General features: G+C 42.0%; 1 protein-coding gene across 2 annotated transcripts; it reads left to right on the forward strand.

The window, feature by feature from the left end:
• Window positions 1-892: 892 nt before the first annotated feature.
• chn2 (chimerin 2) lies at window positions 893-23,707 on the forward strand. Of its 2 annotated transcripts, XM_080471073.1 has the most exons (13): window positions 893-1,624; window positions 8,867-8,905; window positions 10,569-10,624; window positions 13,422-13,453; window positions 13,756-13,869; window positions 14,025-14,295; window positions 18,406-18,489; window positions 19,519-19,603; window positions 20,872-21,045; window positions 21,241-21,318; window positions 21,526-21,663; window positions 21,755-21,860; window positions 22,310-23,707. In XM_080471073.1, exons 1-13 carry the CDS (start codon window positions 1,576-1,578, stop codon window positions 22,479-22,481), a joined length of 1,398 nt encoding a protein of 465 aa, XP_080327199.1. In that variant the 5' UTR covers window positions 893-1,575; the 3' UTR covers window positions 22,482-23,707. The 2 variants fall into 2 exon arrangements, with proteins under 2 accessions (XP_080327199.1, XP_080327200.1); XM_080471074.1 differs by lacking the exon at window positions 8,867-8,905 and having other exon boundaries at window positions 925-1,624; window positions 22,310-23,705.
• Window positions 23,708-24,368: the final 661 nt, after the last annotated feature.

Genomic DNA, 24,368 nt, shown 5'->3' on the forward strand with positions numbered 1-24,368 from the left:
CCGTACTTCCTTTCATGGTGCCATGTGCCAGAGCAGAGCTGCCTAATTGTGGGACGGTCAAAGAGAGGGCCTATCTTGATTGGGATTGGCTAAACCCCTGATGACACTAGATAGGGTTTGATATCTGATTGGCTCATTGGAGCAACACACTTTTTAAAAACTGAAACAAGCCAGGGAGAGAGAGGACACATTTTCTTCACATCTGGGGCGTCATTCCCAGGTATAATGATGCATATTACTGTTGAAAAACCATTAATAAGTTAATTGTGCATTTCCTTGAAGTGATTTGTTGTGAAGTGTTTGAAATTTGAATCTCCTCGCACCAAAATAGCAAAACAAAATATTTGACAAAACTAAAATAACTCTTTCCACTTTTTTGTTTTCTAAGTCAATTAGCTTAAAAAAAAGGTTGTTCTGACACAGATTTAATGTGATTTTGTTTTAATTATTCACAATAAAGTGTTCAGTTGACTTCTGACACTGTAAATGGAATGTATTTAGAACCAAACAGCTGTAGAGCATCATGAGTTCAGTTCAAGCCCACATCATAGTAATAAAAGGATGGACGGTACATTACCAAAACAGTATGTTTAAGTAGCTTACTCTAACTTTTTCGAATTTTTATGTTTAAATATGTTACATATTTGTGTTCACTTTAATTCCAATCACTGAACTTATTCCAAATTTGGAAATTAGTATTCAGCTTTTCCACATCAATCAATGAATCAATCAACAAAACACAGGAAGGCACGTGGACACAAGAAGCAAACAGATTAATGAAATAACAAAATTCTGTGAATCAATTGACACCAAGCCTATACAAAACGTGTATTTTCATTAGTCAGTGTTGAGGAAAGCCCGGTAGATGGCGCAAAAAACCTAAAATTCTTGTGGCTCTTTGAACCTAACGAGGTGAAAATATGCAGAGTCAAAGCTGGACTATATGCTCTCCCCAGTCAACCGTTTGGGTGGATTGTGTGCCTGTGCATTTCATGGAAAAACGTAATATCTGTGGTGTGTTTTGCTGACAGGACTTCAGCCGGTGGTTTGGTGCTCTTGCTTACATCTGGTAATGTTGATCCAAACTTTCACTTTAAGAAGGCGCGTCTGCGCTGCGGTGTAGTGTGTTTTGTTACAAATCTTAAAGTGGCACATGGAAACCATCGCTGCTTTCTGCACGGAACGCGGATTTATACCTTCACATTCTGTCACGTGAGAGGAAAAATACCTTTTTTTTTTCTAATGAGAAAGTGATCGGAGCAGGATTCTGTAAATCGGTGGATTTTGAGGTCTGGAGGCGGCTGCGCTGTTGGTATATTGCGGCAGCGTGAGCGGCGCGCCAGAGCGCACGAGCCGAGGGAGAGAGAGCGAGAGAGAGAGCGAGAGAGGAGAGGAGAGATCAGAACAGTCTGACTGATCGATGCTGGACTCCGGATAACACCAGGCATGAAATAATCCAAAATCAGCCCGTGAAGGGGGGAAAGCACGCGAGAAGGATGGAGGCAGCGCCGGGGACGAGCTGCTGTGCGCCACGCTCGGCCAAACGGGAGTAACCGAGTCCGGAAAGTGGCTGGGATGGCAGCATCCAGTAACTCAAGCCTCTCTGGTTCATCTCTGTCCTCTGGTAAGGTTCACCACGCTTTCATGGAACAGGAACACACGTTTTATGTGGTATAATAATAATAATAATAATAATAATAATAATAATAATAATATGTTGACTCTACTGTTTTACAAGTTTGCATTTCTTCTGATATATCGTTAATTTTGCTCAAGTCAAACTTTTTTATTACAATACTATCTCAGATATAATTCCAATGCAAAAACACAAAAGAAAAGAGATGTGGCATCTTCTTGTGTTTTCATGCTTCATTTCTTTCAGGTAATATTGTGGAGACTTGCTGTGATTTGAGGTTGAATGGCAACAGGAAAGCATTGCCATCTGCCATAACTGGATGCAGCAGTGGAAATATGAGAGAGAGAGACAGACAGACAGAGAGAGAGAGAGAGAGAGAAGGAAGCCTCCCATGTGCACAAGGATTAGAAGGTTGTGAGAAGCAGTCAGAGGCTGGTTTTGGATGTTATCATTAGATTGCCAATCATCTCAATAATTCCCTTACCCCACTTTCCACTTGGCTGGCGTTAAGGATTATTTTTGGCCTGTGCAGACGACTACTTTTCCAAAAACGCAGCACCGGGATGAGATGTTTTCTGACATAGTGAGAATCTAACATGGTTCAGTGGCATAATAGAGTTCAAACTGCTACGATTCTATTCAAATCCATTTAGCATAGAAGGAGTGGAGGGATTAACACCTACGATATTTTGGGTAAAAGGCTGTTTTCTGTGCTCCTATTTCACAGCAATGAGAAGAGAAAGTGGGTTAGCAGCTGTGCAAATAAACCTTGAATGAAAGAACAGCACCATGCTTGCACATATCCCTTTCTGTGTTGATAAAAGTGCCATGCTCATGTTTGCCAGGGGATAAAGTACAATCTCCCCTATCACTGCACTGTTTGATGTGGAAGCCCCACCAACTACCGGAGGCTGTGGCATGGCAAAGGGGGACTTTATAACCCAAAGCTCACCATTTTCAGTTTCTTCTTTGGAAAAAAATCCCCATCTAGAAAACATTCATAGACGCTTTCTCAACCTACAAACACCTGTAAAGATCAGAATGTGTATACTGCACGGTAAGCACTTTGTTTAATGGGTTCGTTACAGGAGCAGGACATTCCTCTGTGTTTATTTAGCTTTTCGTACCGTCTGTGCATCCCAACCACACCACACTGCAACGTCACATTTCCCAAGGTACTGCCCAGTGGGAGGGACAGGCAACTTTGTGTCCAAGCTGATACAGCCTGCGGGAATAACATGCTTCACAAAGCATTATCTCGTGTGCGTGTGTGTGTGTGTCTGTGTGTCTGTGTGTCTGTGTGTCTGTGTGTGTGTGTGTGTTTCAGAAAGCAGAGAATTTACTGTTTGACCGCTGCTGCTTTAAGAGGAAAGTCTTTTCTTTCTGTGGCATCGGAGGGTTGTCATTACTTTTGGGCTCTCAATATAATTATCAGGGGTTACAAGCTGCGCTGCTGCCAGGGATAGAGTGGTTGTCACAGGGGTATTATTATTTTCATGCAGAGGTCTTTGGCAGCCAGACACAACATTTGAATAATCTTGTCCATGAGGCATGTGACTTAAAAAAAAAAAAAAAAAGAATCTTTATACAATTTCTGCGCAGAAGTGCTTGTGGTGTAGCTATTTATCCTCCTTTTAATGAAAACCACGTCTCATAATCTCTTTGGGGAGCTGATAAATAAAAGTTCTTTCATATTGTTTGAGTGAACAGTGACGGTAGCTTTCTGTGTTGATGTATGGCAGCGGTGGCATCATAGTAAATATCCATTTCTTTGTTTGTTTTGTTGAAATGATTGAACATTGCGAACCAACAGTGTATTTTATACGTGTGTATTGTTGATATAAAAGCAGATTATTAACCCGTTATCCCAGATATTAAACATTTCCTGACCAACCGGAATGATTGCGACATGGTTGCAGCATGTATGTTGCAATCTCATCTTTCCCCTGGAAAGATATTTTCTGGCTCTGAGTCTGGATCTGGAAGATTCCTACACGATCCTGGCATGGGTGGGCATTGAAGCATGTACTGTACCAGCAGCACACCATTTGCCTGACTTGCTCCGGGTAAAAAAAAAAAAGCTTTGAAAATAAATTGAGGGAGCGAGCATGAAGGTATGTCTTCAGCTCCAGCCATAAATGACAAAATTGGTGAGGGAGGCAGAATTACAACCACGTAATACAAAGCGGCTGCCTGTTCGACACAATCCTGCCATGTTCTTTGATAAATGCTGCAGCTCCCTTACAGATTCTTTCCATTACATTTGTTTCTTGTCCTCTTTATGTTGAACCGGATTTGTGTCATGTGCACTGATATCAAGGTGAGATGGCCCTATTTCTAAGTAGTTGTAAAAATTCACTGTCAATGCCTGCAGTGTCACAACCAACAGTAGACACTGTCTGCTGCAGACACGAGGAAACGTCAGAATCAGGTTACAGAATTGCACTTTTCCCTCAAACATACCTACTGTTCTTGGCAACAGCACCCTTTCCCTGCGGGTGTCCAGCCCTGCAGCATCACACAGACACACACATACACCTACACACACACTAAAACGCGGGCGCATACACACTCCAGAGAAGCACCCTTCATACCTGTCACATACTATCTGGTCATCTCTGAGGCAGGTTTTAAAATTCTTGTTTTGGATCAGTGCAATACGCAGATGGTCCCCCTGCTGCATCTCTGCTGCATCCCACTGACATGACCGCGCGTGTGTGTGTGTGTGTGTGTGTGTGTGTGTGTGTGTGTGTGTGTGTGTGTGTGTGTGTGTGTGTGTGTGTGTGTGTGTGTGTGTGTGTGTGTGTGTGTGTGTGCGTGTGTGGTGTGCACGTGCGTGTGCATGTCTGTGTATGTGAACTCCAAGATGTGTTATTTCTCTTTGCCAGCAATGTATGATTGATTCTCACCTATATGATCATTAAGTACAACATTAAACCGTCGTTTTCTCAGTGAACGCACCATAAAATAATCCCTCAAAACACCGTTGATCAACTTTTCAACCATTCAAATCGTCGATACCGGTGTTGCAGTTTTTAAAAAAGTGGCACTAATCACGATTTTGCAGTCTTTTAACTTTCCACTGTTAAAATTTGGAAATGGTTCTGAACAAGCCGTAGTTCAGAGAGGAATAGGAAGCGAAGGCCCGTGCTGCAGGATCACCACGGTTCTGGATCCATTTCTGCTGACGTCAAACGCCAATTCCTTTCCAGAAGTGTGGGCTCTGCACAGTTCATATGAAGCTCAAAACTTGTTGAGATCTTGTCAGCCTTGTACTCAGTAACCCCGACTGCAAGTCACTATTTCATGGGCAGAATACTTTTTTTTTTTTTTTGCATGTGCACAGACTGTAGAGCAGACTTTGTCTCCAGGGATGAACGTCTGAGCTCGATCTTTATTCATCACATATTCTCTTTGTCACCGAAGCAAACACCCGCCGGTAATTATTTTATTGAATGCTTCTGACTGGTGAGTAATGGAGGGCAACACAATTAATAGCTGTTTCTTCGGGGGGAAGAGCCCCCCTGGCTGCTCCCGAATTTTAAATTCGCCCCGATCATCAGACGCCACACCAACTCTGAGCTACTTAGGGATTCTTTTTGATGTTCCCCGGGTTTGTGTGTTTATTATATGCGTGTGTGCGCTTGCGTATACATGAGTGTGGGTAGGTACTGTGCAGCCCTGTGCGTTTGCACAAATATGTATGTTTGTGCAAGCGTGTGCTGATGTTTGCATCTGAATCGACCATGAAGAGTTTCCTGTTTTTTTGCTGCTCAAGCTGCTGCAGAATTCCAGACTGAAGCCATTCGTCATTAATAAGAATTAGAATGTGCAGGGGGGGGAGAAAAAAAAAGGATATTTGGCAGCTAACCAGACAAAATCACATTCTTTTGAATAAGCCGCAGTGGAATAAATCTTTCAGACCGTTGCCAATGCAGTACACAGTGACAAAGCTTCGACATTAGGACACAATGCATTTTCCAAGGCAGCTCAGCTCAGCCACACATCAGCACACAAAGTCTGAAGGTTTTTCAGTTGAACTTGAGAGCTGATGTCATGTGGAATACTTCAGCTGCAACATTTGTCTTTAAAACAGCCAGGTCTTGGTCTAATGATTTGCCTTTTCTTCGCCTTCATGATTATTTAGCTTTTAATTCTATGTGCCTGTCTTGTCTTTGCGGTGAAGCCAGCTCTTTCAACAGCAGCTACAACAAGATGCAATGATAAGGATTTTTTTGGATAACATTGCTTTCCAGCCTGCAGCTGATATGACATGATTAAAATACTCTACTCAGTATATGCTGCGTTGCCATTGGTTAAAACAGCTCTAAGTGATTTTTATTCTTATACTAATGCAAATCGAATGTGTTACTGCTGACAGATTGGCCGCTGCCTGCTCTTCAGTGCACATATCCAACAAGTACTCACTGGTTTTCGTCCTGTCACTTCTGAGGCTTGTTTGATTTGTTCGCCTCAGGCCAGAGGTGTGGTGCTACTGATCTGCTGATGAGTACAGACATGAATGACATGTATCTTCTCGACCAATACTGTTTGTTCTTTGCACATACAGCCAAATCTTTCGGGGTCAAAGGCACCAGAAGTGATAATAATACTCTATTATATGCCCAAGTTCTTTTTAAAGGGCCACATACGGAAAAACTATGATGTGAAGGTGTTATTCATAATTTTTTATCTAGTGTGTAGAATCTCACAGTATCATTGAAATGTAGGTACATTAGTCTTGATAACTGCTGGGGCTGTTTAAAAATGGACTCTGGTCACTATGATATACTGACGTTGATGGTCATTCGAGTATGCAATAAAATCTTTCTTATTAAATAGTCTTCACTTCATGGTTTTAGGCAGAAATTGGTGTTTTGAGTGTCCATCCAAAAAATATAGGTGTCCAAAAAAGGGATTTTACTTTTTAAGAGTTCTATATTCCCTTTTCTCGTTTCATTTTACAAGTGAAAAAATTGATAGATCATATGTCCATATAATTCATTCCACCTGTGTGGGTTCTGCAGATATAACTCCTCAGCATCTTGGGGGGAAAATCCTCCTCTCTGCTTCAGCATTTGAACGCACCAGGATGAGTCAGAGAATTTCGAACCAAAACACCTTTCAAACATATAGACCACATGGTATCAATTGACCAATCACGTTGCTCATTACATGACGTAATACAAAACAGAAAGGAAGTTGTGCGTTGTGTACACGAGCAGATAATTCTCTATATTTCGGCAAAAAAAGATGAATTCAGGCAAAACTAGACGGTGACAAATAGTGATCACCATTATACACAAATTTGAGACGCCTTCGAGCAACACGCCCGCCGTTTTTGAAGCCGTCTTTTCTGAACATTGACTGTCTAAATGAGGACTGGACGGCTCGCTGCCTAAAACCATGCTTCACTTGCATAGCTCGTTTTCAACCTCCAGAGATCAACTTGGGGTGAGATGAGGGATCAAACTACCTGCACTGGGATTAGACGGTCATCCGCTCCACCAAGGCAGTCACAGCCAACATAACATCACAGAAAAAAGTGTTTGTAGCTTTAAAGTAGTACATTTAATGATGAGTCATTTGAGGAGTGAGTTTAACTGATCAATGTTTAAATTGCAATCTAAAATGATAAATTGATTTCACTTACATAGCGCTTTTCCACTGCTTGAGCAGCCCCCTGCCTTGCTTTACACTGGTAATCACATTCACACATGCACTCTCACACCAATGGAGGTGAATGTCATGTAAGCATCTCAATCCATCCATTGGGAGGAACTTGGGGTTTAGTGTCTTGCTCAAAAGCACTTCTTTATGTGGACTGGGGAGATGGGGAATTGAACCTGCAACCAACCAAGCCACTGTTGTTTATGATATGCAGTGGCTTTTAACCCTTCAAAAGGTACTGTTAAGAACAATTCAAATAGAAATAGAAAAAAAAGAACATTTCAGCACCATTAAAACTTACAAAGGTTCCTAAATGGAATATATTTCTATAAATAGTTCTAACATCCTTGTTTAGATGCACAGAAGTACAAAATCCAAGGAGAAATTTCCCAAAACAACAATGTCGTCAATCTGCTCCACTTGTGAAACACTGCTGTTGGAAACTGCAGATGCACATGTCAAATAAGATAATAAAACAAATCTTGGTCCAGTGGCAGCTGATGAATGAGGACCAAGAGGAAGATGTTAGTAGTTATAAATCTCCAAAGCCCAAAGACATGAACATTATCTATGGAAGTGTTTCTATTTACCGCAAATCCTATCACCATTGCAACACTCAACAGCATTATTGCGTCGTTTACCTAATATCATGGAGTATTAATTAGCAGGTATTCACTGATGATCATCTACTTATAACTGTATTCGTAGGAAATGTGGAACTCGCCAAATAGTTCAAGGGGTTAAAGGATTATTCCTGCAGTCTAGTGAATTTGATATTTCAAAATCTGCACAATATTGTGGCCTTCCTCAGTATAAGCGATTTCTTTGTGATGTGCTAAAAACTTCACAAACAGTAAATAAGGTGATTTGTGTCGGCATTGTTAAGATGTACCTTACATATCTAACTTTTTTTTTTTTAGCAAATATTGCAGCATTTTTTTTGCCTAATTTAGTGTCACGTTCCAAGACTATTACAAGTCATTACTTTACACAGTCTCGGTTGCGTTAATTTATGGCTTGTTTCAGGGCATTTACCCTCACCTCATACTCTTTCTCCAAGCTAATGTAACAGCGCACTCCATCATATCGTCCAGAGTGAACGTTCACATAATCATAACTCAGCCGACACGTTCCCCAGAGGAGCTCAAGCTGTGGGCGGCGAGGTTCAACCTCTGTTTACTTGTGTTGATTGTGATGGGCTTGTTTGTGTAATCATATCTCAGAGTGGGGATGTCATGTCATGCCTATGAGATCAGGTGTGTTGTCTGCGCGATGTTCACCAAAGCGAGCTCGCATTTGTATTGGTCGTCCTTGAAGCGGAGGTGCTGATTGCGAGTGCATTCAATGGCACATCTCGAGAGGCAGCTGCACAGCGTGAAGCCAAATGCATAATTATAACTGAGAGATAAACAACAGTGACATAACTATGGAAGGGCTTATGTTCAGTCCACTGGGAAACGGATCCAAAATTGAGTTTTTAATGAGGGGAAAACAGGGGAGTCTATTAAAACCACTGTGAGTTCATCATAGAAACCTGCCTTATTTTGCTCTTATCTGCAGACCCGGAGGATTACCAGCCGCCCATATGGAAGTCCTACTGTGAGTAACTCATTCATTTCATACACTGATTAACTTTGGCATTTCGTCTACTTTTCTTTTTTTTGTAATTCCTGCCCATTCATACGTGGCTTCTGAATCACACAGAGACGATTTCTAAACTTTGCCTTTGCGAAGCACGGTAAAGTCAGGTGTTCCGCAGAATCCAAAAGGCTGCATAGACATGTTCGCAAGGCACACGCCCGCCCACAGAACACCTTCACACATACACAAATGCAGAGCAGCTGATTCCCAATCTCTTTGTAAAATAGGTTACCAGCGCCCAGGAAATAAATATTTTCTACCTGCAAAGAGGCTCGGCTAAAATAAGGTCCTCAGAACACCCACCTCATTATAAAATGTTTTTGCCATGTGGGAGTAAATGGCTCGGCTCTTCTGAGAATATATAACGTATTTACTGAAGGAAATCATTCCAGCTGGAACTCTGTCTGTTTACTTTATTGCAATTGTATTTTTTTTTAAACAAATATTCCTGTGATTGCAGGTCTTATCTAAATATTTTTACAACCAGGAAGTCTCCCATCAGACTCCTTTAGTCCTCCGCTGACGTATTTTTTTGAGGTCTGTGTGTCACGGGAGTGGAGTAAGTCCAGGTCTTACTGGTCGGCTTAAGACAACCTGACAAAACATGAAAGTTCACCATCAGGACTCCTCCTTTTGTCTGTGTGGAGGCGCCTGGGCTCAGCCTCATGCAGCATTTTCTTTGCTCCCACACCATTTGTTTGTAATAAGGACACTGTTTTTTTTTTTTTTTTAATTTTAATCTTCTGTCCTCATTCACATCTCACAACGCTGCCAGACATTAGAGTGAGTGGCTAACGGTGTAAACAGGGAAGATTGTTATTGTCACAGTCGTGTTTGTGCCAGCTGATCAAATGAAAGAGAAAGAGCCATTGTGGGCACATTATCAACAGAAAGAGAGAAATCACGTCCTGATTCTTCTCTTGTGGAAATATATCCTCGTTGAAAGACGTCCAGTCGTTGGAAAGAAAAGTGAAACTGCAGCAACTACTTGGCCTCTCATTTTTAAATCAGAAATGAAATGTCCTAATTCTTCAAAATTCCTGAGGTTTGCGGTGATTACTCCTCCTGCTACAAATGTTATTTACATCTAATACAGAGAGGCATGAACTTACACCCTGTGTGTGTGTGTGTGTGTGTGTGTGTGTGTGTGTGTGTGTGTGTGTGTGTGTGTGTGTGTGTGTGTGTGTGTGTGTGTGTGTGTGTGTGTGTGTGTGTGTGTGTGTGTGTGTGTGTGTGTGTGGCGGTAACTCAAATTACATTTTGTTTTTGAGGTCACAAGGAATGTATTTAGTTACAGCACACTTTTATCTAAATCGATAAAAGGTCTTAAATGGACTTTAGGTATGCAGCCCCTGTCCTGTAAGACACTCACTGCTTAGCTTTGCATAAATAAGCTAATGGATCCTGTTTTTTTGTTTGTTTGCTTTTACCTTGTTACCGCTGCATTCAGAGCAGCGTTCAAAAGCTGAGCCCGAGCCTCATATGGCGGAGGTGTTGTTTCATAGCCAGTGTCTTACATCGGAATGACTTTTCTTCTCTGTTATTGACCTTGTTTATTTTTGGTGTGCAATGTGCATGGAATGGCGCCCCACCTTCATTAACATGCATGTTTTTCTAACAGTATACCAGCTACAGCAGGAAGCCCCAAGGCCAAAGAGGATCACATGTCCTCAGGAGGTCAGTACATCTGTGTATTTTTGTAGCGGGGGTTACGTTTCAGGGCTAAGGGATGGTATAGTCTTTGTTTATTCGCAGCTTAGCTTGTAAAAGAAAAAGAGAAAATAACAGCTGATTGCAGAGTCAACTGGAAAAGCCCCATTTGAAAAAAAAACCCAAAAAAAACACACCAAGTCACTAAGCAAAATGTATTGATTAATTAATAGAACTTAAGAACTTTATTAACAATTTTTAATTTTACTTATGCAAAACTTTAATCATTTTATTAATGATTTAACTGCCCGTTATAGGGAATAATTTGGTTTTACAATGTTTTTATTTTTTTTTTTTTGGTGGCATCCAATCTTTCATGGCACTCATAAATCTTGTGTCAATTATTTATGCAGATATCTGCATATATTTGTTTCCACACAATAGGAAAGAAATGTAGTTCATCCTCGCAGATTATATACCTTCTTTTATTGTAATTGCTCATAGCAGATGTTGAATACTGAGCTTAATTTGATCACTTTATTACTTTGGCACTATCCTTCCTGTATAATCTTCCAGTTTTCATATTGTTGGCAAATATCTGACAATACCGGAGACTTGGCCAGTTTCAGTTGGCTTCCCCGTGTTCCTTATATTAAATAAGCTGCAACTAAAGAACTCACTATTTGATTAATCCACTAATTCTGGCAGCATGACAACCTTGTAGAGTCTGAAAATGACACGCGCACATAAAGTTGTAATGCACTAAACTATAAATGTTCTGCGGGAAAGCTGAGCCAGGGGCTTTTGCAAACATCCAAATAATCCATTCGTGATTATACAGCCAACCTTCACCTTACAAACTTCTTTTTTTTTTTTTTTTTTTCCCCCTCAGGTTTTAAACAGGGAAAATATTCAGTGAGATATGATTGAGCCTGGCAGCTGGAAGCCAGACCAATCAGTTACCGCTGGGGAGTGACTCGCCGCTTCGTAGAACTCCCAGCCGTCACGAGTAGCTGTTTAAATCTTTAGTAGGTTCGTCTTAATGAATTTGGTGTCATCTGCTAACTGGATGATTTATTTTCTTCCTAAATGTTTAGTGAAAAGCAGATTTTGTAGAATCAGGTTTTGAAAGAAATGGGATTAAGTTCTCACTGCTCAATATGTTTTTTCCACTTGAAACAAGTTTAAGTGATGGGGCCTAACAGGTGGTTTGTTGCATCCCCGTGTCAGTCGAATGAAAGGTTAGTATTGATGTCTGTGCGATGAACTGCCAGAACATGTCGTGTAGCTATAGCACTTTTAAAATCTAAACTGCTCAGCCATAACATTGTGACCACTGACAGGTGAATTCGATAACACTATGTCTTTATTAATGCGCCTACTTATTGGAGCTGGAACTAATCCCAGCTTATAACGGGTACATCCACACAAACCAAACACTTTGTCACTTCTACACTTAGTGTAGAGACGATAGTTCACCTTATAACCATGTTTTTCGACTATGCAAAGAAATTGGAGTACCCAGAGAAAACCCATTTAGCAAACTGCACACAGACACACCCTAAAATATGAAGTCTGACGGGATATTCTCAGTGTGACGAGAGTACGGACCACTATGATACCTTGCAGCCCGCGCATGTACTTGACCTCAAAGTGATTAGATGAGCAACTTTCGTGATTTTATCATGTTTAGCAAAAGGCAAACAGAGATTGCTTAAAGAATTGATCAGAGAAAATCAAATAGTGAAACTCTTGAGGTGTATTCCTGGTGTGTAGTGGCCAAAACACCCCAGAGGTAGCAATCAAAATTCAGCGATGGCCAGTGAAATCACCTCCGTGTGGGCAAACAGACGAGCCACTGTAGCTCAAACGAACACTGATCGAAACATGTCTGGACACACAGTGCATCACGGTTTGCTGTGTTGGAGGCTGTGAGGTATCCGTACCAGTCGTAATGTTATGGTTGATTGATTTTACACCAAGGAGAGTCACAAGTATTTTAGTCGCAGAGACAAAGTGAGAGGACTCCTCATAATGATGGACAGTAATGCTTTTATTCACTCAGCTATGTTAATAAAGCTGATGGAACAAGTCAGTACACTTGTCCCTGCCCTCACTGAAAAGTACTGTCAATCTTCTATTATACAACCCAACCATGTCTCATCCTATTTTGAGTCCCGCCACACTTTGATGAGCAAAGTGAAAACTGTGGGCTGGTTATGTGAGATTAGTGGTCCTCCAGTATTTCAATGCAAAATTGTGTTTGACACATTGCTAAATCCATTATGGCCATAACTGTGAATTATAAGAGCAGTCCTACACTATCATCTGAATAAGTGTCTACATAATAATAAAAAGGACATAATTCATCTTTTCTTCCTTTGGATTGATTCACAGTGACAGTGCTGTAAAAATATCAAATCTTTTCATTTTACTACTCAAAGACTTTATGGTGATGTCTGTTCTTTTAAATTATATTCACAATAAAATTAGCTTCTGACATATTTTTGCCGGATTTCTAAGTTGGCACGACACACACACACACACTGGTGTAACACACTAACGCGCTCCCTCTTAATTTTTTGCAGCTGGCCAGCCATTACCAGCTGTTTTACTGCACTGCCTCTAATTCATCTCCACACTCTGTGATTTGGCTTTATGGTTTGGTAGCTGCGAATAGACACAGGGGCACAGATGGAGATAATCTGTCTTGTGGGGTAGAGCCCTTTATCTTTCACACGGGCTGCAAGAACAATTTGCCAAGCTATTTAATCGAGCTTTCATATCATATCCCAGCAGCCAATGTTTGTTCTGGTTTTTGCAGATGGAGAGCAGGCCCAAATTCTATGGCAGAGAGTGAGTGTAACTTAATTATTGTCATCATTTTTATGTTTTTTTTCCCCCTCAATAGTACTGTGGAGATTAGTTTTATTCATCATTATTGCTTGGCATCAATGATGGTTAGACTTTGAGTGGGTGGATATGTATTTTCTGTGAATGTGTGCCTCTATGCTTTGGCAGAGAATAAGACCGAGTCTGACATCAATTTGTATGTTTGTACATATAAAGATTAAACGACTCATATCAGCATTATTATTAATGATGATCATTTTATTTTTTGATGTCGTTTTTATTGTTATAAATATTTTTTCCCACAGATTTCATGGCATGATCTCTCGGGAATACGCAGACGAGTTGCTGTCGGGAGCGGAGGGTGCTTACCTCATCAGAGAGAGCCAAAGACAGCCAGGGTCACACACCTTGGCTTTAAGGTACCTCCATGATCAGCATGTGGCACAGATTCTCTGAAAGCATCAGCGGCCCACCATCACTCATTCTGCGTGGCCACTCAACCTGCTCAAACTCTGCTTTTCCCCCCCTCTTTATCTCTCTTCAACCACATCATCCTCCACGGATCTCTTTCCAGATTTGGGCACCAGACCTTCAACTACAGACTGTTTTATGATGGGAAGCACTTTGTTGGGGAGAAAAGGTTCGAGTCGGTCCATGACCTTGTGACGGATGCTCTCATCATCCTTTACATCGAGACCAAGGCAGCGGAGTACATCGCCAAAATGACCACTAATCCCATCTATGAGCATCTTGGTTACACGTCGCTGCTCAAGGACAAAATGGTGCACAGGCTGTGTCGGGGACGCACAGAACCGCGCAGAGTTACCTTCCAGAGAGATGAAAAGGTGAGTTTTAGCTCGTGCCACAGCCACATACTGGTCACACTGGCCTTTAAAGGCCTTTTAGATGTATACAGCCTCAATTATGACATAACATGTCCAGAGTCCAAGATACATGCTGCAGAAATGCATGACAACAACCATAAACACAGAGGCAGTCATAAAAAAAAACTTTAAGTAACAAGCTGAATGAGTAGTTCGGCATCTGTTGGTATCCCTTGATCTCTCATCTCAGCATCGCAGAGTCACATGAAAGAGAAGACTGGTTATATGTACTCAGGAAATGAAGCAAGTCTTCATGACGGTTCCCACATGTTTATATTGGAGAACAGGTTCTGGTTTTGGCAAAGACTAATCACACCAGATGAAGAGTTTACTTTAACTAAAAAACTTTTTATTTTATTTTCCTTGCTTCACATAATTCTCAACATAACATTTACAGTAGATTGAGAGTGCTGCTGAGAGGACACTTTGTGCCGTGAGTAAGACATACATCCAGCGTGTAGCTCCTGGGTGTGTTCACTGCTGCCATGCTTCATTGCTTCCTCTGAAAGGTAATGATAACCAGGGGGACTGGGACTTTGCTCGGCCCGCCATCCGTATCAGACACACTTATCATGGGCGAGACACGTTGCGCATTGTTTTCACTGGCACTCATGGGCTGTTGTCACATTTAATGAATGATTTATCAATGAGGTAGCGTTTTTTCTTTGAGGGGAAGAAAACTCTTCATCCACTAGGTGGCAATCTCAACTTGCTTCCTTCTGTCTGCTTAGCGTGATGAGGACATGAGTCTGTCCCAGGCTCCTTCTTCCATCAGATACATGTGCTTTCTCGTGTTTTTTGTTGTTGTTGTTGTTGTCACATTTGTGATTTATGACTCTACTTTGATTCATAGCATCAGGGATTATTTATCTTCAGCATGTCAGTCCACTGTTCGTCAGTCGGTGACAGACGACAGTCCTGTCAGTGGGAACCTCATCTGCCGTGTTTATATCATCCGTCTCGAGTTTGTGACTGGAGACATGAGACATGAGACATTAATGCCAGCATTCAGTTGGTGGTCCACTTACTACTAATTCCCTTTTTTAATTAAACTTGGGACAACAGATGCCAGTGCCAACCCCTAGAAGGTTCTGGGAGCAGAGAACTGTTAAGATAAACACACTAAGCTATGTTTGCTTAATGTGCTTTATTGAACAGTGTCAAGCAGTCGTCCACTCCGCTTGATTTGCAGCCCCACTTGATGTTCAACATGTCACGGTCTGCATTCTCCAATAACCTCCCCCCAGGCAATTAAATCTACAACATGTCGTGAGCTAAATGTCAGATTGTCAGTTACCACAGTGCTTTTGTGGACACAAGGAGTGATGAAGTCATAGATGCGACGCCGGCGGCCTTATCATGCCAAAAGAAAGGCCGTCGTCTGCGTGATAAATGGAGACGTACCTGTTGGCTCCAGTCTGTGGTCCCTTTTTGAACTTCATGTTTACCAGCCATGCAGCCACACCCCGAGACCCTGCTGCCACAGTCGTTTTACTGTCCGGTTGAAATTCACGTGTATTTACTCAGTGTCGGGTTGATACCTATATAATACCATGACTGAGAATGCTTGTGTAATTAAATTGCAGCCGGAAAGTGAAGGAGGGCACTTGACTTGAACTAAATCAACCTCTTCAGGATTTTTTATTTTTTATTTTTTCTCGCGTGCAGGAATTTACTCAGTGGATAGAATCTCTGCCATGGTGCTGCTGATTCTCACCACACTGTTTTCTTCTGAGTGAAACGTGCATGCTGCGGAAAGCTTTTCAATGAAAATATCAAGTTGTTTGTTAGGATAATGACCTTGAGGTTTCATTCCAATAAAGTGCTTAAGGAACTATTTGTGTAAAAGACCAATCCAGAAATCTTTCCACAGCCTTCAGTTTATTATTTTTTCTTTTCATCCACAACAAACATAGTGGATATATTTTCAATGAGCCAGTGGAGACAAAAGTGGCAATTTCCTCAATTTTCAATATCTTTGACTGTTATACGCTTCACAGTACGCCTATTTTTCTATTTGTTAGAGATGTTGTTGGAGCCGTTTTGTTTGGGGACGTGGGTAGTTACGTCCTGTTGTCTCACTGTGTCAGCGCGCACTGTGCCGTTTTCTCATAATTCCACTCACAACGGAGTCCACTCAGCTGTGTTCTCACAAAGCCTTGCGGGGAATAAAAGAGCCAGGCTACGGAAAAGAAAGCAGAGTTTGTTGTGTGACCACCTTTTGTGTCCTTTCTTCCAAGCCCTTCTTTAAGAGACAAGAAGCCATCTGCCCGCAGACAAAGAGGCACGGCCCCGGCCTCCCTCCCTCCTCGCAGGGCTAAAATATCTCCAAGTGGTCTATTCCTCATCCGTCCCCACAGACTCAGCTCGCTGGGCTGAATTGTTCAGCATGGCATGTGTAGGTCTTTTAGAAGAATGCCGGCCTCATTGACAAATATTTTCACCTGTCCTGTCACTCTTTCAGAAATGAGCGAGTTTGCTTTGTACACATGAATTGTTTGGTAACAAAAAGTCCACAGCACTATTTCTGCCGTCCCTCTGTGTCTGTCACCCCGTAAGCTGCCAATCCCTTCATTTTATCTCGGCTTTGCAGTTGCCCTTTGGGTCTTTTTGCCATGAGCCTCAGCACTCCAGTTTTTGCTCCAGTACTTTATCATCCCAAATCCAATGGCTACTGGCTTTCTGACCTTTTCCTCCCATGTTGATAAATCAGCTCAACTTTGTTTTAGGGTGTGTGGTCTTTCCAATGCACAGTCTCGGCTTAGCATCGTGGTTGTGTCATGTCATATGGTGTGTAGTTTTGGTTTGTCAGTGTTGTGTATTTTTGAGCTTTTTAATCGATCACAAGAACATCAAGTGTTTCGCTGGTTGTTTACAAGCAGAGCTAATTGGGACAAATTTGGCTCGAACATAGCAACAACCCCCCACTTGTACAGAAAAAAAAAAACCAACAAAACAAACCAAAAAAAACATATGACTGCAGGCCTTCCAATGAGCTTCCGATGGGATTTTACTTGGATTTGGGCACTTGGATTATTCCCTGTGTAGGGATTATTGTGGTAATCCTCCCCAATCCCAGTTATTGGTCTGGCTCTGTCGGTCCTTCAAGACAGCTGCTGTGATGGGCAGAAGTAGTCTGCAGTCAGACTGTCTAGAGGATCCTGTGGGGAATTCCACCAGCCGACTGGCATAGCTGGAGGTCAAGATCCTATTTGAATTACGACAACACAGCCTGGGCTCTGTCAGGCCGGACAATCTTAGGTCTGTCTCTGAGCAGGCAAGTGACCTGTTTGAACAGCCCAACGCTGGGAGAGCTACCGGCAGTGGAGTATTATACCCAGTTAAGTGAAGTGGAGTGTGTCCGGAAGGCAGCGCACTAATGGGAGTGTGCACTGTGCTATGAAGGGGGCGTCTGCACTATTGATCCTGCTTTAGAGAGCTGTTGAGCTGTGTGAACCGATCCTGACAGCTCTCGACTGCACTCACTCACAACCTCCAGGCCCCTGCCCATTTCGGACCCCCCCCCCCCCCCCCCCCTCTCTCTCTCTCTCTCTCTCTCTCTCTCTCTCTCTCTCTCTCTCTCTCTCTCTCTCTCTCTCTCTGGGCGTGTGAAAGAGGACCATTGTTTGAGGCACACTCCTACCCTCAGGCCGCCCACTACCAGTCCTGTTCCCCTGCTCTTCTTGCTCACTACTGCGACTGGATCCTCACCAGATGCAGAGTCAGCCCTGTGCTGGTTGCCATCACCAGTTGCCCTCCCGGGTCAGAGGGGAGTGGAGTGCCGTTGCTGCCTCTGCCCTGGGCTGTTGTCGGCGGGGCCTGCTGCACAGCGCCCACGTCTCCCCTCCACATCTTTGCCCAGAGGAGTTGGAGAGTCTTTGGGAGCCCGACCAGTCGAGCATGGAGGCTGAAGAGAACCGAGGGGGTTTGGGAGCAGAGCTGATTACACACAAGACCAAAAGACAGGAGAGGAAGCGTCAGGAGCTGCTTGCTTTAGCCCTGGGAGTCAAGCTTGGAACCAAGGGGACTCTCCTGTGGAAGCCAATTAAACTGTTGGCCTCTTGTCCACAGATCTCCTCACCTTTAGTGCGGCGGAGCGCCCTGAAAGACACCCCTGAAAAGCAGTGTTCCTATGAAAAGATTCACAACTTCAAGGTAAGGAGATGTTTGTTTGCTGCAAAGGATCAAGGAAGAGTCAGTAGATAATTTTGGTGTTTCAGAGTGGCTGTTTTGTATTAAATCCATCTCGATTTTTGATATATACATAAAAAAAATCATTTCTGCTAGCCCTCCTGTTGCGATGGTTAGAAATGCATTTCGCCTTTCGCAGTTCCGTGATAAACTGTGGTCTATTCAGCTGTTTTGATGAAAACACATGCAGCTGACATCCATATGCACTGGGGGGAACTAATTGTTACACTATACCACAACCCATTAACAGCAGGGCACATTGATTAGCATTGATTTCAAAGCTCTCGGGTCCATTTTTGTGTCAGGCCTTTGATTTTTTCTTTTTTTTTTTTTTTTTCTTTTTTTTTTTTTTTAATTAAAGTGTGATCATTTTGCAGTAGAGTGCTTTGGAAAATAAAACAAAGTTCATTATATATGGGGAGAGTTGTGGGGGGCTATTTTGCCTCTGGGCACCTCAACATTCTTGCTTTTGTATCTTTGGTTTCAGTTAGCGGGCGGGTTATAAGAACCTCCCCAAGCTTTTTGTCTTCTTCCCCTTTGAAAATGAACAAAACCCATCCACTCACCACCTGCTGCATGCCCTCCTCACTCATTAGTCCACCGCTACCTATTCAAAGTACCACTGAAGGTGTGTGTACATGTGCACATAATTATGCCTCCATTTGTCATCTTATCTGTGTTTCTCAGTGCTCAGTGGGTGTACATCTGTTATTTTGACTCTCGGGCTTGCCTCTGTGCCGGCCTGCATGTATCCGATTGCCCAGAAGCAGATGCCAGACACACTGTAGCAAATCCTTTAATCTGCCTTGTGTATACAAATGCTGTCATTTGCTGAAGGGTCCCATCTCATATAGTAGGAGTCGCAGTGTAATCACGGTCCTGCACATCCGGGAGGAGGCTTTTACCTCTTTGATCTATAGACACTCAATTGAAAAATTGCCTTTGTTCCTTTTTTTTTTTGAGTTTGAATTAACATGTTATCTAAATTCCCAGGTACACACCTTTCGAGGGCCACACTGGTGCGAGTATTGTGCCAACTTTATGTGGGGCCTCATTGCTCAAGGCGTCCGCTGCTCAGGTAACTATAATTCATTTTCAATAATTCCAATAAATAATTGTGTCACATAAGTCTGAGATCACGTATGTAATCCATGAAATTCTTACCATGCAAACAGTAGTTACTAAAGGCCTTGTTTGGGCTATGGTGCATTTTCTTATTTATTTATTTTTTTTCTGTTAAATCTGTGACAAATATGTAGAAATCCCCCCTCGTCAGTGAGTCAGCAGAGCACATTCATTCCCAGTGATGCACAGGCATTTTCCCATCATGAAACTGTGACAACTATTGCTCTCTTTGTACGACCGTCCCCTCAACAGTACTTCATCACAGTTACCTCAAAGAGAAAGCAACTGTATGATCTCGTAAGATATTTAGTAATCCCTTTAGAATTATCCCTCACAGTATTTCCCGACAAGTGGTTTGCATGAAGGAACAAATGACTGAAATGAAAAATGTTTTTAATTTCTAACTTAAGACAAAATACAGGCCAAACACATGTCAGACTAAAATAGCAGCAGAACGAAATCACATATTACAGCAGACACACACACACACACACACACACACACACACACACACACACACACACACACACACACACACACACACACACACGCACACACACACAGTCCCGGAGCTGACGCGCACGCTGGTGATGTTCCCTCCACAAACAGAGTGTTTGTTGTTTAGACATTGGCCATGCTGATAAGCCGGAGGCAGCGCTGGTATCATCAGACACCTCATGTGCTAAGCGAAACAGGAGACACTTCTTTGTTTTCCCATACTTTGTGTCTGCCTCCTATTTTCTTTTTACCACCTGCTGCTCTCCTTGTGCGCCGACTGTGAACAAGGATCCCCCCCCCCCCCCCCCCCCGAACAACCAGTGGACCGGCATTATAACATCGCTCAGGCAGTAAAAATGTCTTTGTGATGAATGATTCCTGAAGAACGCCCTCGTCTACAAGTGGCTCTTCCTCCAAACCTTCACTCCGAGCGGTGCATCCCGCCCGCGCTCTGCTCATGCCAGCTGTCCAACACACACTCTGTAATGAAAACTACAAGAGCCGCTGCCCACGCCGCCGTGTATGCTGTTATCTACCTTTTGGCGTGGTACGCTAAAGACAGCTTTGCTGCAGCTGTGGCTGCCTGACAGTGCAGTTTATCACTCACTCTGGGAAACCTTCCCAAAATGCTGTGTGAATCCTGCAGCGACGATTGTGTTATCGTTAGCGTGAGGTTAATCTCCCTCACCCTCCCTCTGTTTATCTCGCTCTTCTGTTTGCTAGATTGTGGGCTGAATGTACACAAACAGTGCTCCAAGCTGGTTCCCAGCGACTGCCAGCCGGACCTGCGAAGGATAAAGAAAGTGTTTAGCTGTGACCTCACCACGCTCGTCAAGGCTCACAACACCACGCGGCCGATGGTGGTGGACATGTGCATTCGGGAGATAGAACTGAGAGGTAGACTGGACGTTTATCAGCCGACACTTTAAACCCTTTTAGTTTTTGTTGTTGTTGTTGTTTACTTTGTAAATGCTTACTTTGAATTTGAATTCAAACATTCAAAGTTTCAGAAATGTGACAGATTTTTTGCTCCAGTATCTTTTCTTTTTTTTTTTACAAATTTCAAAAACATAATGATAATTCTTTTTGCAGGCATGAAATCTGAAGGTCTCTACAGAGTTTCTGGTTTTTCAGAGCACATTGAGGATGTGAGGCTCTCTTTCGACCGAGGTTTGTTGACGACATATCTCTATTGCCTGAGGATTAACGTTCCTGAGGTTGTTTTTTTTTTAGTTTTTTTTTTAGTTCACACGATCTTAACTTTAAATAAGAACATTGTTTGAGCTGTGATACTGCACAAAATAGTACCCATTAGTCCTCGGCTTGCGTGAGAACTTTTGATCTGTGAAACATTTTGTTGTGTTTTCATATTACCAGACGGTGAAAAGGCTGACATCTGTGCCAGCGCCTATGCAGACATCAACATCATTGCCGGTGCTTTGAAGCTGTATTTGAGAGATCTCCCCATTCCAGTCATTACATTCGACTTGTACTCCAAATTTATTCAAGCTGCAAGTAAGAGCTCCTCTCTGGGCATTTCCATACCAAATCTCTCTCTTTGGTCTGATGCTAATCTTTTTTTCTTTTTTTAACTTATGTGACTTAGAAATGCCAAATTCTGAATCCAGACTGGAGGCCATCCACGAGGGGCTGCTGCAGCTCCCGCCGGCACACTATGAGACTTTACGATACCTGATGGCTCACCTCAAGAGGTTAGATATACAATATCACACTTTATATGTATTATCAGGGTGCGATTTGATTGGAGGGGACAGATGATAACTGATATATATATATATATATATATATGAATCTGTTCATGTAATTATTACTCTGTGCATAAAAAAAATTATTACATTAGTCTCTTTGTCAAAGAGATCATAGAGAGTCTATTATAGCTATTAACATCAGTACGCTGTTATAGAAAACTGGGCTGAATGCACGACAAAGAGATGGATTAAAATATTATGGGTTTTACTCATTTCATACAATCTGTTGAAATGAGAGATTTATAGAATAATGCCAGTATTACCCTTGAAGTTAATCTTTGTCGGGTGACTCACCCCAAGAGAAAACACTTCAGCATTAAGTCGTTGAGAAGTATTTAAGAATATGTCTTCATTGCACTCTAATCACAGACTCTTCATGTCATATTTTTCAGGGTGACGATGTTCGAAAAGGACAATTTGATGAATGCCGAGAACCTGGGAATCGTATTCGGCCCGACCCTTATGCAGCCACCGGAGCTAAACGCTTTGACAACCCTGAACGACATGAGGCAACAGAAAGTAGTGGTGCAGCTTTTAATAGAGCATGAAGATGTCCTGTTCTGAGGACTGAGGCATCGGGGGGTCATTGAAACAGACAAAAAGGACAATTATTTATTCTGTCAAAGAGGAAAAACTCAAGCCACCTTGACTTTAACGAAGCTTCAGAGACTAGCTTCTCTCTTGCATGAAACTTTTAGTTGGAGTTGGTTTAGTGTTGACATTGTCTTGTTACTGTAAGTTTTGGGTTTCCATACTTGGCCAAGACCATCATATTATTATTTTTTTTTTAAGAATCGGAAAGGTTTTCCTGTGTTTTCAAGTATCTGCAATGCTGTTCGCTGCACTGTAATTTGAAGACTTGTCACTACCTGGTGTAGTTTCAGTCCCGATGGTAAAATCTGTGCTGAGCAGATTGTCAATCAGTGAGGGCCTGGCAGCCTCACGGATCAGCCAAGTTAATGTTCCTACATCATGTGTGCATACTCAGAGATGGGTGGGAACACTTGTTTTAAAAAAAAAAGATTCTATATATAAAACACTGCGGATGCTTTCCCTGTAGATAAAATTAGATCATCTAATGATCAATATTTTACCGTGTGTACTAAAAGATGAGAAATGAGACAATTTGGCGCTCATCAAGCACTTTTTGCAGCAAGTGTAAAGAATTATTTTGTAAAGATGTTTATTTTTGTCTTTTACTCTGCGTTGTTCTTTCGTCACATTAATATATGCTGTTGAGAGTAAATATTTGTTGAATTGATGTCTGAGTTACACAAATTGTATGCAAAAAAAAAAAAAAGAGTCAGAAGAGCAACAGTTTATGGATCTACCATTTACATCGTACATTTATTTGGTCTTTTGTGAGGAATATGCAGACGGGTTATACAACATCTCTTAATTCATGTCCGGTCCTGTAATTCATGAACAAAGCTCGTCTTGACACTGGCCACTTGGCAGTGTTTCTGTGTATTTGCTGTGCTTGGGAATATTCTCAAGAGGAATTAACATCATGGTCCTTAATTCCCCCCCCCCCCCCCGTCTCTTTCACGCCAGTATCAGTGCTTGGTGCAGCAGGAGTTTCCATTCATTACACAAATGCCATAAAAGTTAATTGTGCTATGAGAGCTGCACCAAGCATGTTCCTCTCACTCTTGGTTTAATGTGATTAACTGAATCCTTTCTACAAATCCATCTATCAAAATGTATTTTTGTGACAGTTGCAATTCCAAAAATGTAATTTATGAAATGATTTATTAAAAGATGTCAAACTTGTGTTTGAATCACCGTGTGACCTGTTGTACTTTTATAATATCAGTCTATATTCTGTTTCAGAGGTGTCTTATCTAATATACAAACACCCCCCGTGCCACACATTTCGTCTCCTGCTGGTCCAGTTTTACCTGTCGGTGCAATCGGTGGAATTACAACTGCAGTGGGGATAAAGGTCATTTTAATAACAATATCAGTGGTACTTTTTGTGAAAAGGGACACTGTTGTATCGCAGACTTCACGTCCTGCCTTGCTGCTTACAGTATCGTACTCCCCCCTCTCTCTGAAGTGTGTTTGCTGATCCTGAAAATATCAGCAGTGTTGCATGTCAGCCTTAATCTCCGTGTTTGTTCAGCAAGAAAGGGCTGCGGAACAATGACACCCTTTTTTCTCATACCTCTGTATTGAAAAGATTAACCCTTTATTGGTCAAGTGACTATAATGACTAAAGTTTGAATTGCTTCTATGTCTTCAGCATTAACAATTGTAAGTACATGGTCAATAGGATGAGTTATTGCATTGGTGCTGCTGTGCAAACAGTACTCCCATTGTTTCTCGGGAGTGATTTTAAGAGTTATTTTTTGCAAATATGACATTATTTAAAGTAGTAGGACAGTGGTACTACATAGTAATGGATGTGTATTTGTATATGGAACATAAAAGGGTGTATCCACACTTTAA

Source organism: Lipophrys pholis (genome assembly GCF_963383615.2).
Source record: "Lipophrys pholis genome assembly, chromosome: 9".
Lineage (NCBI taxonomy): Eukaryota > Metazoa > Chordata > Actinopteri > Blenniiformes > Blenniidae > Lipophrys > Lipophrys pholis.

What these genes read in the sequence shown, in the direction of transcription:
- chn2 (XM_080471073.1), top strand. Translation starts at nt 1,576, where the DNA reads ATGGCAGCATCCAGTAACTCAAGCCTCTCTGGTTCATCTCTGTCCTCT. An exon ending in CCCAAATTCTATGGCAGAGA is followed by an intron (nt 13,454 to 13,755) that starts GTGAGTGTAACT and finishes TTTTTCCCACAG; the next exon opens with ATTTCATGGCATGATCTCTC. An exon ending in TCAAGGCGTCCGCTGCTCAG is followed by an intron (nt 19,604 to 20,871) that starts GTAACTATAATT and finishes TCTGTTTGCTAG; the next exon opens with ATTGTGGGCTGAATGTACAC.